This window comes from Cupressus sempervirens, chromosome 1, assembly GCF_028749045.1.
Source record: "Cupressus sempervirens isolate cs-2001-9-10 chromosome 1, ASM2874904v1, whole genome shotgun sequence".
Lineage (NCBI taxonomy): Eukaryota > Viridiplantae > Streptophyta > Pinopsida > Cupressales > Cupressaceae > Cupressus > Cupressus sempervirens.
In genome coordinates this window covers 849806653-849820470 of record NC_143118.1, presented here as the reverse complement: position 1 = coordinate 849820470, position 13818 = coordinate 849806653, and the positions used below count along the sequence as shown (strand labels likewise).

At 35.6% G+C, this 13818-nt stretch overlaps 1 protein-coding gene across 1 annotated transcript in view; it reads left to right on the top strand.

Moving 5' to 3' along the window:
• The window catches only part of LOC149580513 (replication protein A 70 kDa DNA-binding subunit A-like), an 84690-nt gene extending 71161 nt beyond the window's left edge, over nt 1-13529 (top strand). The window contains exon 5 of the mRNA XM_089804821.1: nt 13422-13529. Within this exon, the coding sequence (XP_089660947.1) occupies nt 13422-13529 (108 nt within the window). The remainder of the gene's footprint in view (nt 1-13421) is intronic.
• Nucleotides 13530-13818: the final 289 nt, after the last annotated feature.

Genomic DNA, 13818 nt, shown 5'->3' with positions numbered 1-13818 from the left:
ACTATTAGGTGTTACCTTGTTAGAGGATTTAATCACCCTATTAGGAGTGGCCTTGCTAGAGTTCTTTAGAAAAATTCAACTAAATTATCACCTTGTTAGAGGATTTACAAAGTAGCTGTTAAACCAACTCTGTTAAGAGATTTTGGAATCACTACTACAATGGTTAGAAAGTAACAATGAATTGACCTGAATATGATGCAACTGAATTTGCTGATTACAAATCTCTATTCTGCAACATTAGATCCTCCTCAATCAAATATAGCTTTGTTGCTCCTCAATGATCTTTGATCATCCTTCAAAATTCACTTTCACAATAATCAGTCCTGCTTCTCATTCACATTACATCAAATCCATCACTTACACTTAGAATTTGCAACTTGACCTCTTTTATATACCATTTAGATTATCAAGTTGGCTCATTCACAAGTTACATTTACTAATAATCCATACATCAGTCAGCTACACATATTACATTAAGAAAATAAACTTTATTCCTCAAAATAATGAAATCTTTCATTGGCCAACCCTACTCGGTAAGCACTACTTCTAGAAATAATTTCTTGAGTTGACCATCTTAGCTCGATAAGAACTATTTTCTGCACTATTTTCCTTTGATGACTGAGTGAGCTTGGTAACAACTGTTTGCACAAGGTAAAGCTTGAGAATGCTCAGTAGACATTGTAAACCTTCTTTGCTAACCTTTTGAGCTTGGTAGACTCTATCTTTTGCCTTACTGACCAACTGAGCTTAGTAGGCTCCATCTTTTTCCTTATTGACTAACTAAGCTCAGTAGACTCTATCTTTTTCCTTACTAACCAACTAAGCTCTTTAGACTATGTCTGATGACTGATATGACATTTGTGTAACATCAAAGACAACACACAATTGAACAATTTATCCAACATGGGTATAAGGAACTATGAAATGATGCTATAAACGATGCTCAATGCAAAAACATGTGAAAGAATAATTCACATATTCCCCTCATCATCAGTGTGTGTTGTTGAGTTGTCATTTTACATGATGCTTAATAGTAGGAATCCTTTCAAACTCCTCTCTTGAAAAGCTAATTTGGGATTAACTCCAAGGTTTTGGGTGATCTTGTGACCTACTAGAATCTGCTCAATTGAGGATAAATGTATTTGTTCACATGGATGCCTTTGCTAGTTTGAACAATTCAGATAAGATGTAGAATTTTCTTTCTATCCCAAAAGAATAAAACACACAAAAAGAAATATATTTTTGTATTTTTTTTTTTAATGTATGCAATTTAACAATGTTACTACATAAATTCCTAAATTAAACAAGTGTTTGTAAAAGAAAATAATGAAGATAGGGTTACAAGAAGTTTAAGAAAATAACCTAAAAGGTAAATTTCCAACAAGCATAAACTACAAAAACATCACATCTAAAAATTAAGCCTTTGAAAAGATCGATAGGTAACTAATGAAAGTAGGAGCAGTGCTTCCTTAAATCCACCGATGCAATCATTAATGAGAATTTAGTAACTGTAAGATGTTTCACTTTTCATCAAATTTTAAGGGCCACAGAAAGTGTGCTCATGTGAGACAAAAAGCTATACATGAAAAATATGGTGATCTTTTCTTGAACTAAGTACATCAGCAAAATTTGTAGACCTGTAGTGAACACCAAAATTAAAAGATCACACAATCAAAATAATACAATAAAATTGTTGGAGCAATTGCACTTTATGAACACACATTCACAAAATATAATAAATGTAGGCAAGAATTACTACACTCCAAATGTAAGCACCAAAATCATATATTATTGTATCAAAATAATGGCCTGGAATACATATTACATTCCTAAATTTATAAGAAATCTTCTCCTTAATTTTTTTTGAGAGTGAGAGATATCTTTATGTAAACATATGCTTCTAAACTAATAAAACAAATCTATTTATGTAAAAACTAACTATCTAACTGGTGATTAGTAGGACTCCAAAATCTAAGGATTCATACTTGTCTTTCACTTTCTACCTATAGTTGCCCATCTTGATGCAATTCTCTGCAAAATCTCTAAATTTCACATCTAAATCTAATAATGTTTCTTTAGTCCTGAATGCGTGTCTAATATCATCATCATTAGAAGCTTCTTCAAAAGTATTTTAGAACTATTCAATAACTACTTCCACAGGCATCAACTTGTCCCTTGAATCATCTTCAAAAATGTCTAAGCTTGCATCACTATAATGTTTCTTTGCCTCCAAAATTTGTTCTTGGGTTTGATCCTTGAGTTTATGAATCTCCACATGTAATGTTTCCATTACTTTATTGCTATCCACAATCTTCTCTATCCAGTCACCAATTTTATCTAACTCCTCTACTATATATACCTCCATTAGCATCCGATACCTTTGACCTTTGATTGATCATAGTGCTTTTAGGTCCTTGCCCTAGGTATGTACTTCATCCATCAAACCAAAATCTTGATTCAAAATGGCTACCAACTTATCCACATTATCCTACATATGGTGTAGCAGCTTAAGATTTCCTTGTATAATTTGCATACCTTTTTCTTCAAAACTTTCTTGCCATTGTTGATAAGCTTTCAAAAATGGATCAAGTTGCATCATCTCCTTATCCCTTTTCTCCAATGTTACATTCAAAGTTTCCTCAAGATTTTCAAGATCTAAACTACCAAAAACTTCATTTAGATATCCTTTTAGGATTTTATTCTATTTTTGAAGTGTTACCAATTTTGTGCCACCCTGTTCTAAGTTTCTAAACATTTCTTTAATTCTAGTTGTCACCATCAACTTAGCAATGTCCAATGTGGGTTTCCTAAGTACAACTTCCGTAATTTGATAATGCTCTAAACTCAATTCTTCAACATCTACATGTGGAGGAAGGATAGCAACATGAGAAAATAAATCCTGATTTTGATCACTCATGATGAAGGCCAATGCTTGGGCATCTTTTGGTGGTGACTCAAGTTTCCTGAGAACTTTAATCAATTCTCTCATATCCTCTTCGTTAGTGGAGTGTTACCTTTTATTTCTAATCACATCTTTTCTTAGCCATCTTGGAACATGTTTCATTGGAGATTTTCCTTTTAATGACAAAGGAGTCTATTCTATTGTGCTCTTCCCCTTATCTCCCCTCTATGGAGTCTTCTCCTTTTGTGAGAGATCCATGCTAGGAGTCTCTATATCTCTCAATTCCACAATGCTCACTTCTGTGTCTTGGAAATTCTACTAAGGATACTCACATATTTTCCCTTCCTCTGACACATTATTAGTGGGTATTTCTTAGAGGAAGAGGAGTAGCCAAACCTTTATCCACACAAAATTTAACTTGAATTGGTGATGGTGGAGCTACTTTGGGTCCTTGTGGCTATGATGGCAATTGAATCCAATCCTCCTATTGAGGTTGATTAGTTGGAGTATCCCTTATTTTATCTCCCACCAATTTAATGCTAATTGACATAAAATCAAAATTTAATGTCTCAAAGACATCATTGCCTTCACCATCCTACTCATCAATCCATTGTTGCAGTTCATCTTTTGATGTAGTAGACTAAATAGAATACTTAGGATTAGATGGTGGCATAATTTTTGAGCTTCTTCTCCATTCCAACTTTTTAGCTCTGGCAAGATGAGTCCTCAAATTCAAAGGAAGGTTATCTTCTACATCCTCATCATCCTCTTCTTCCTCTCCTTTTGATAACTTCCAGGACTGATGGGAAATGAATAACTTTCCTAATCACCTTTTGTCTCCTCTTGAATAGAGTCTTGGTCTTTCTTCTCTTAAGAGTAGATGGGGAGGCTTGTACCTCTTGTTGTGGTGGAGACACTTCTTGTAATTCTTTTTGAGCTTCTCCTTTCCCTTGTTTAGTTGGTTGATCTGGTAGATAATTTCAGTGAAAATTGAAGTGTCTTCAAATCTTCGAATTTTTGCACCATCAAAAAGATCTCAGCATCCTAATTCCAATGCAACTTGAACGGAGCAAAAAGGAGTTTGTTCATGCAAGTTATGCTTGGTCAAAGTTTTGGTCAATAGGTAGACTAGAGGGCTAGATAAGGGGTGAAATTAGACCATCTCAAAAGTGGTCAACAATGGATTTCAAAATGAAGATCTTGTCACAAGCTTTCCAACAACATTCATTTCATAAAAAATGGACTTCATATGTGAAAGTTATGGCCGTTTGAATTTTTGAGGCAAAATTTAATAGTGATGATGTCATCATAATATTAGCAGCTCAGGTGATGACACATGTCAAAAATATGAGCAAATAAAATAGTGCCACATGGCACCTCAAGCTCAAATTTGGTGGTTTAAAAATTTGTTGAGGAGGTTTGAACCTCCAACCTCCCATTTACCACTTTCCCTCCTTGCCACTAGACCACATGGAGCTTTTAACAACTTTAGAATGGATTTGTCATTTAACCTATGAATGCCACCAAAGACTTTTTAAATGGCCGTCCGTGGGGTTTGAAACCCTGACCCTGCAGATTCTAAAATAAGCATGTGCCAACATGCCACTAATGTAGGTTAAGATATTAATAGTGAATGTTTTATTTAACCTATAACCAAATGTCGTACCCACCTTAAAATAGCCTTTTGAGGTTATTTGGTTAATTATTTAACCACCAAAATTGTATAAATGCCAAAATGTAAAAATGGCAAAGGAGATTTTCGAGGGGGGGGTGTTTTGTTTTATTCCCTATTATTAAATTAATTAGTTTTGAGCCAATTTAAGAAAATTATTTTGTATAAAAATGGGGGTACGATCTCATTTGGAGGCAACAAAAATTAAGGGATACTTGAGAGAAATTTCTCTTGGTGAAGTTTTTTTTAAAGGAATAGGGAGATTTTTCTAGGAGATTATGAGATCCATTTTCATACTTCAGAGAATTTCTATGTTGTCGAAGTGCTAGAAGAAATGGCTTTGGTGCATATTTGTAATTGATTTCTAGAGATTAATTGGATCAGTCATACTCTATTGGAACCAAGCCAGAGATGTAGTCATGTTTGTGGTGAACTCCAAAATTGAACTTTGTTTGCACTTTCTATCTTCTTCTCTCTCTCAATTCTGTGTATTTCACCTCAAGCTTTTGAGTTTGTGATGCTTAATTTCATTTATGTTAAATGTATTAAGACTTCTGCTAATTTGATTTTATTTAAGTATTCAATACTGCAATTAGTCTAGATTCGTCCATCAGATCAAGTGGTATTAGAGCTCAGTTAACTATTATTGCAATTGTTTTCTTGAATGCTAACAAGATCCAAGATTCAAAAGGGTGAAGGCAAGCTTAAAGAATATAATCCTAAGATTGAGAAGTGAAGAATATTTTTGAAGAGGTCTATTTTTGGAATGGATGTTCCTAATGAGATTAGTGAGCAAGAATTTCAAAGAGCGTTCCTCAAGATGAAGGCTAAGGTGGACATTCTTCTCCAAGAGAGACACAAACAATAATTGAGAAAGGTAAATAAGGCTAAGAAGAAGGGGGAAGAAAAATCCTCATTAAAGGATGACAAAGCCAAAGGAGTAGGAGGTGGTAGTGACCCTCCTGAACCTCCATCCCCGTCTTCATCATCTTCTTCATCTTCTCCTTCTTCTCCATCTTCTCCTCATTCTACTTCTTTTAATCCTTTCAAGAGTGGTTATAAGCCTAAGATCAAATTGGATGTAAAATTTGACTTGCCTAAGTATTATGGTGAACTTAACGTTGAAAAATTGGATATTGGATTCAACAAGTAGAAGTCTATTGTAGAGTCCAGAACCTATTAGATGATGTTGATAGGATTCAATTAGCTACTCTTCGGTTAGGAGGTACAACTTTAACCTGGTGGGAGAGTAAGACTAAGGTAGATGTTTCACAACATGGTAGAGTTAGTTTAACTTGGGCAAAGTTTGTGAATACTCTTAAGAAGCAATTTTATCCCCTAGGACATATGCAACAGTTAATGATGGACTGACAAATATTTAGGCAAGGGAAAGATCAAAATGTCCAAGAGTACACCCATGAATTTAGGAAAAGGGCTATTGCTTTGAATGTTCCTTTGTACACCCAGGATACTTTGTTGAAGTACATAGACGGTCTTCATTCCTACCTTAGACATTCTATGTTGGTATCAAACCCTTGTGATTTGGATGAAGTGTCGATTCAAGCTACACACTTAGAGTCAAGGGGTAAAGGATCTTTTACTGATAAGTTTGATAATGATGTAAGGAAATCTTCCAAGAATATAGAGATAGAGAAAGGAAAGAAGGCAACTACAGTCAAGAAGGATGAGAAGCTTTCTTGCACTCATTGTGACAAGAAGGGTATGATGAAGAACATTATTGTAAGTTGCATCCCGAATTGAAGCTTAAGTGGGCTCAAAAATTTGATCAGAAACACAAAGGTAAGGAGAAAGCAACAAATGTTGTTATGGATCTTGGTTCAGATTCAGATGATGAGACTAAGACAACAGCTATGGGTTTGAAAGGTAAAGCTCCTATTTCTAGTGTTTTTGTTGCTAGTTGTGCTTCTGCTTCTACAGTAAATGATTTTTTTGAAGATAAAAAAAGGAATGAGTAGTTTCATTTAAGGGTTGTTGCTAAGAACACTAAAATTGATGCACTCATAGATAGTGGTTCTCAAGTGAACTTGATTTCTAAAAGTGTGTTGCATAAAAATGTAATAAAGAAATAATACTAAGCAACTAATGCACATTCCTACATTATCATACAAAACCTCAAAATATGAAAGAAGACATGTAAATGAACAACATGAAACAAACAAGAGTATTAATGAAATCAAAATAACACATAGGCAAACCTCATGAAACCATCAAGTGGAGATGATTTCATCACTCATGGGATGTGGTTGCTCACAAATCCAGCAGCATAACAATGAGGTAGATAATGGTTGTGATAATGAGAGGGCTCTCCATTTATAGGAAAATGGATGCAATGGATAGCTAAGATTGAAGGCAAGATGAAGGGCTAGGATCTCTCAGGATTGATGAGGTGTCCATGAGGTGGTGGCCAAGTAGACTCCACATGGATTAGGGTTTTGACCATTCAAAGGGGGCAATATGCTCACTCATGTGTGAGCAACCTATGATGGTGACATGATCAATGAGGTGTGAGAAGCATGGCTTCTCACACATGTGTAAGACAACTTGATTCTTATGCAAGAGGACATGTGTGCAAGAGGTGTGAGAAGGAATGGCTTCTCATACATGTGTGAGACACCTTGACTTTCATGCAAGAGGACAAGTGTGCAAGAGGTGTGAGACACCTTGACTCTCATGCAAGAGGACAAGTGTGCAAGAGACATGTAAGACATGAGGGATGAGGAAAGTGTGAACATCTCTCACACATGTGTGAGGATTCCTCACATATGTGTGAGAACACACTTAGTATTAAGAGGTGATTAGCTAGGATGATTATGCAAAGCAAGCATGATTAGGAAGTGGGTAGGTTTAGCATGATGGGTTAGGTAGGCTAGTGAGGTTAGGTGAGGGTTTAATGTAGGAGCCATGTGCTCAAATAGGATTAAATATAATATTTAATTCCAAGTGAGATTAGGTAAAGAATTAATTAAGTAAATGAAGTACTTAATTAAAAGGAATGGGTTAGGATGCAAGTGGGAAAGCTAGGATTTAAATAAAACCTTAGTTTATTTAAATCAAGGAAAGGAAAACATAATTGAATACATGTAAAATTTATTTAATTAAGGTAGGGGAATTAAATAAATAATGAATATTTATTTAATTGGCTAGGAACGGGTTTTGGACAAATTTAGGTGTCTACATTTTGCCCCTCTTTGATATAGCATTAGTAATGTTATATCAAAGAAGAATAAAATATAGTGGCTAAAAGGATATGACTAGTAGCATGATGCCCCAGTCATGGAAGGATGATGAAGGATGAAAAAAGTGGAAGGGTATGCCCCCTTGAGAGGACATGCGGGTTAGGAGAACATGAATGTTCTCTCAAAATGGAAAGGAAAAGAGAAAACGTTATGCTGTAATGGTGTGAACAACCTAAGTTTGATATTGTAATCAACACTATGCACCAAGGTATGAGGAACCAAGATGAAAATGTGTCAAGTACATAAAAATTGGGGTCTAATAAAACCACATGCCTTGTGAAACCATGATATGGAAGACCATGATTCCTGGGTCAATAGGATGCAAGGACCATGATAAATGAAAAAAATGCTAAGGCATACAAGTAATCAAGCAACCATGCACAAAATACCAAAAGCAAACCACCATTTTGCCCCTAGTCAAGCCGAAAACCCATGAATGGACTGATTGATGATGATTGATTAAGGATGGCAAAGCTAATGCTAAGCGTGATGCACATCTAAGGATTGGGAAGGATTCATCCCATGTAATGATGTTTGAATTTAATAAATGGATTATCAGCTGATTGGGTCAAATTGATCAATCGATTAGGGATTGATGTACAAGATTACAAGATTAGATTGATTGGATTAGTATTGATTGCATAGTGAGACTTTTTTGATTTTTTGATTTTATGGCGGATAGAAGAATGAATGTGGATGAGATTGGAAGAATAAATGTTGATAGGATGAAGAATGATGAGAGTAGAATTGAAATTGATTTGATGTGAAAGGATTAGAAGAAGGGAAATTTGATTGAAGTAGAGGATGAATGAATTTGAGTGGAAGAACTAGATTGAATGTGATATGCATGAATGTGGAATGGATAGAAATGAATTGATTAGACAAATGTGTGAGAGAATGGATAAAATGAATGGATTGAATGAATGTGAGAGAGAATTAATAGAATGGAACCAATGACAAGGGAGGGTGAAGGTATGGTAAATGGAGGAAAAGCAATGTGATGTTGGTGGACACAAGGAATAGTGAAAGGATATGAGGGGCCAAATGATATGGTGGCAAAAAAATGTAGGGCCAAGGATCATGTTTCAAAGGACTCCAAATGCCCCATACCAAGGATAGGAAAATGGAAGAAAATGTGGTGGGAAAGGATGCATGAAAATGGAAGGATAGAATGAAGTCTAGCGTGTGGAGGAAGAGGAGGCATGCGCTCTTCCAAAGCATGTACGAACATTTATGGTATTGTGCCTCTAATAGTGATCATGAGCATGGTCATGAAAGGGGAATGGATAAGGGATAGGAGAGGAAGGGTATGAATATGAGATGGGTAATGATATGAAGGGTATGGATGCAATGTCGGATATGAAGTGGATGAAATAGAAGTGATAACCAAGATCAAGGACATATGAAAGAAGGATGGAAGTATGTAGGAGTATGGATGGAAAATGGATGAACATGAGAAGAACTATGGAATGAAAGATATGGATAGCATGTCAAGATCAAATATGTAAAAGGATGATGGGAGTATGTAGGATGGTGTGTGGATAACGCACAAAGGATATGGAAAGTGCATATGGATGGATGAAAGGAAAGTGAAAGTCAAGATCAAAGATGGAAAAGGATAAGGAATGGTAAATGGAAGAATGGAAGAGTGGTATGGATGGAGCTTGCCCCCAGTATAGAGTGCAAGTGAAAGAAGAAAAATAAAGGGATGGACAAGCAGAATTGGAAGGCAATGGATACATGATAGGGAAATGAAGAGAGGACTCAAGCATCTAGTTATGTGGATGGTATCCCTTGATATTTTTGTCTCTTTTATTTTTTATTTTCAAGGAAATTTTGCTATTTGCTCATAGATGTTGGTATGATAGTGAAAAAGAAGGATGAAGTGGATTGGGAAATGGAGGGTAATGACCTATGAAAAAGTTTGGATTAAGGGGGTGGAGTGGGTGGGAGGAAGATATGGTTTATGGATGCTAGGTTGGAAAACTTGTGGATGGATGGATGAAGAAGGTGGAAAGGTCATCATTGGCACACACCTTGAAGGGTGGTGGAAAGGAGGAAATTGTGGGGGATATGTAGGAGAAAGTTTGAATTTTGGGATATAAGGACCCAAAATGGATGAAGGAGACGATGGAGTTGGAATGGTGGATTTGGGTATATAAGGACCCAAAGTGGACATGGAAGCCTTTGGATTAGCCAAATTGGATGACATTTTGAATCTTTATTTGAGATTCATTGCTACATTAAGTAGCTTTGGCATCCACAAAATTTTTTCTTTTTTGATTTTGCTTTGGATCAATTTTTATTTTCTTGGACATGTCTTTTAGAGGTGACATGTTGATAGGAAGCTATAGGTTTGGAAGGAGGAATTTTGGATTGTGTACCAACATCTTGAGATATTATTGCTTCAAGGGCATGCTTATAATTTTTAACACAAGATGTGAGTCCATGTATATGTGGTTCATGAGAGGATTGGATAGGTGTGATAGGATCATGTGGAAGATTATGAAGGCTAATGGTATCTTGAGATGGGGTGGGATCATGAAAGGGAAATGAAGGGGTGCTTTGATCTTGACTTAGAAGAGGATCATGAAGTGGAATGTGTGGATCATGAGATGGAATAGGATCATTGAATGGAACCATGAGATGGGGTTATTTGATCTTGAAATGGAGGAATATCAGTGGATAGAGTGGAAGGAATATCTTCATGAAGCGGAGGAGCTATGGAGGCTAACTCTTGAGATGGAGTGGAATCAATAATGTGCATGTTACATGGAATGTCTCGATCTTGGTTAGGAAGGGAATCATGAGATGGACTAGGGGGGATAAATGGATCTTGAGGGATAGGGGAATGAGGGGATGAAGAAATGCTCAGATCTATAGGAGAAGAGGAATCCATAGTGTCATGCTTTGGAGGAAGGTCATGAGATGGAATTGGGGGTATCATTTTGGGTGATTGGTTCTCTTCATTTTGTATTTTACACTTAGCCAAGAATGATGAGAAATACCCCTTACGAGATGGGGATGATGTGGATTTTGGAGGATGAGGATCATGTGAAGGTTGAACTATGGGGAGGGGATTACATGGAGGGTTGGGGTTGGATGGGACATGAGGACTAGGATCTTCAAAACATGGGGGAAGAGGACACATGGCATGGAAGGTGGCCTCTTGCTGTTGGCTTGCCAAGAGATAATTCTTTAATTGTTCCATTTCCATGGCAAGGGCATTTTTGTTGGAGGAATTGTGTGGGCTATGAATGGAATCATATGTAGTGGAAGGGTAATGAAGTGGATTTGCCTTGTCAAAGGTAGAAGAATAATGAACATGAGATGGATGAGAGTTGGATATGAAATGTTAAGGATGAATTTGATATACAGGTTGAATGGGAGGTATAACTGCATATTGTCTTTGAAGATTGTCAACCATTTGATTAAGCAAATTCAAATCCATAGATGTTAGAAGAAGAGTGATGAAAGATTTGATATGAACTTAGGACTAGGAGCTTTGGACTTTGACTTGATTTGATTTGAAATGGATTTGACTTGATATGGATTTGATTGAATTTGATTTGATATTAGATTTGATTTGATTGGATATGATTTGATTTGATTGGATTAGGGTTTGATTTGATTTGATTTGATATGATATGATAAAAAACTTATGATATTTCCAACAAGTGAATGTGGGATTTGAATGAAAGTCCAATATTCATGAAAATGCTCCTATGTCCAAAGTAGAAGATTTAATACAAAGTTGAATTAGAAGAAGATGTAAATGAAATTAGAAAGATTGATTATGGAGGAAGATGTAAATGGATTGAATTAATAATTGATTAGAAAGGAATGAATTTTACAAGGGATTGGAGTAGAAGAATGATGATGTGAAGGATTGAATTAAGAATGCATTATGAGATTGGCAGAGGAAATTGAATCTAGATGTTGATTAAGCATGACTAGGATGAAGATTATGAATTAGATTGAATGATGAGGAATATGAAGAAATGATGTGGATGAAGAGTGATGATCAAGGAATGGTTTGAATGATGAAGACTAGATGTGTATGAGGGTGATGACTGTGATGGAAAGAAGAAGTGACATGGAAGTGATGTGGACAACTTGACTAAGAGGTCTTAAACCAAAACTTGTTTTTGTTATTTTTGAAAATTTTTGGATTTTTTTATTTTTGAACTTTTATGATTTTTTGGATTTTTAAAGTTTTACAATTTTTTTTTTTTTTTGGTTTTTATGTTTTATGATTTTTTTGGTTTTTTGTGTTTAAGATGCAAAATCAAACAAGGAAATATGTACAAGGCAAGTGTGTTTCAAACAATCAAGAACATAAAACACACCAAAAATCCTATAAGGTTTTGGCTAGGATGTACAAGGATCAACTAGAGGGCATCCTTGATATACGCAAGGTACATGAGGCCCAAATCTGTAGATGAAAGAAAATACTGCCACACAGCCGGGGGGAGATGGTAACCCAAATATCCTCCTTCACTTCCCAAAGGTATAAAGTTCTTTGGGGCTTAGCCAAGAGTGACAATATTTTACTTCTAAGAAAGGTGTCTTTTGATTCACCTCCTGATTTTTATACTCCACCAGAACACTGGAGTTGAGGTCATCCCAAGGGGTGATGAAATCCCCAAGCAGGCCTCCTAAAAAAAAGAAAAACAAGACCACTTATTTCTTGGGCACCCAAGATCACTCAAAGGCATGAAGGGAGAGAATACATAAGTGGCCTTGGGGTTCAAAAGACACGTTCTTTCCCAATGAAACTTTAGGTTTTCTATCTACTTGAAGACACTCGTGATTATAGCATACAATGTTCTTTCCAACTTGAAATCGTGGTCAACATAAATGAAAACATGAATTTGTCAACAAGAAAGTAAATTGAGCATGTGCATAAACAAAATGATAAAAATAAAATTAATTTCCCTTAAGGCATTCAAGATTGTGTGAGTTTGTTTTAAGCACCAATTTGAAATTTTTACTAGCCTGAGCATACATGTCAATTTTAAGCACCAATTCCAAATGTGTGTTAGCCTAAACATTCATATCAATTTTAAACACCAAGTCCAAATTTTTTCTATGCTAAGATTCATCCATTCAAATGAAAGTCATTAAGCCATACAAGTTCATTAACTTTTGAGTCCAAGTGATAAAAATCACTACAAATTCTCTTAGTGATGAAAATCACTATTCTTTGTTTTAAGTCTTTCAAACTTAATTTTCAAGAGTAATAAACATTAAGAAAAATCTATAATAAAATATGGTTAGGTGTTTAAAATGTTCCCATCTGCAATACTACAATAAAAAAGTTAATTAGCTTCAACAAAATCTCAAAAATGAAGGCTAACTATGGGAAAATTTCATTTTAACTTTTTTTTTAATTTTTTCTATACATGAATAGGCTCAGAATGACCTCAATTCCATGGAACCACCAAAAGTCAAAATTTGATTTATACAACCAAAAAAAAAAAAAAAACAACAACAACAACGTAGACAAAAAATGCGCAGACAACAAACCGCGCTGACGACAGAACAACAAATATGATAGAATAACGTAGAAGACAGAATACATGTGCAGATGCTAAAATGTGCAGACACCGAAATACAGAGACGACAGAATGCACAGGCACCAAAATGCGGAGATGACAATACAAACTTTGGAGATGCGCCGCCACAACGTAGATGACAATATAGACCATTGGAGACGCACCACCAAAATAGAAATGCAAGTTTTAGGTTTTTGACAACAGCGGAGACACAGGTCTGCAAAGATGCTAGTCTGCATAGATGACAAACTCAAATGGTGTTGCGGCCCTCAGAAATGACAATGCAATGTTTTACGACTGAACTTGAGTTATTTGCAAATTTTTGAAATAAAATCAGGGATGTGGGTCCCACCGGGCGTGCCAAAATGTGTTGCATAAAAATGTAATAAAGGAATAATACTAAGCGACTAATGCACATTTCTACATTAT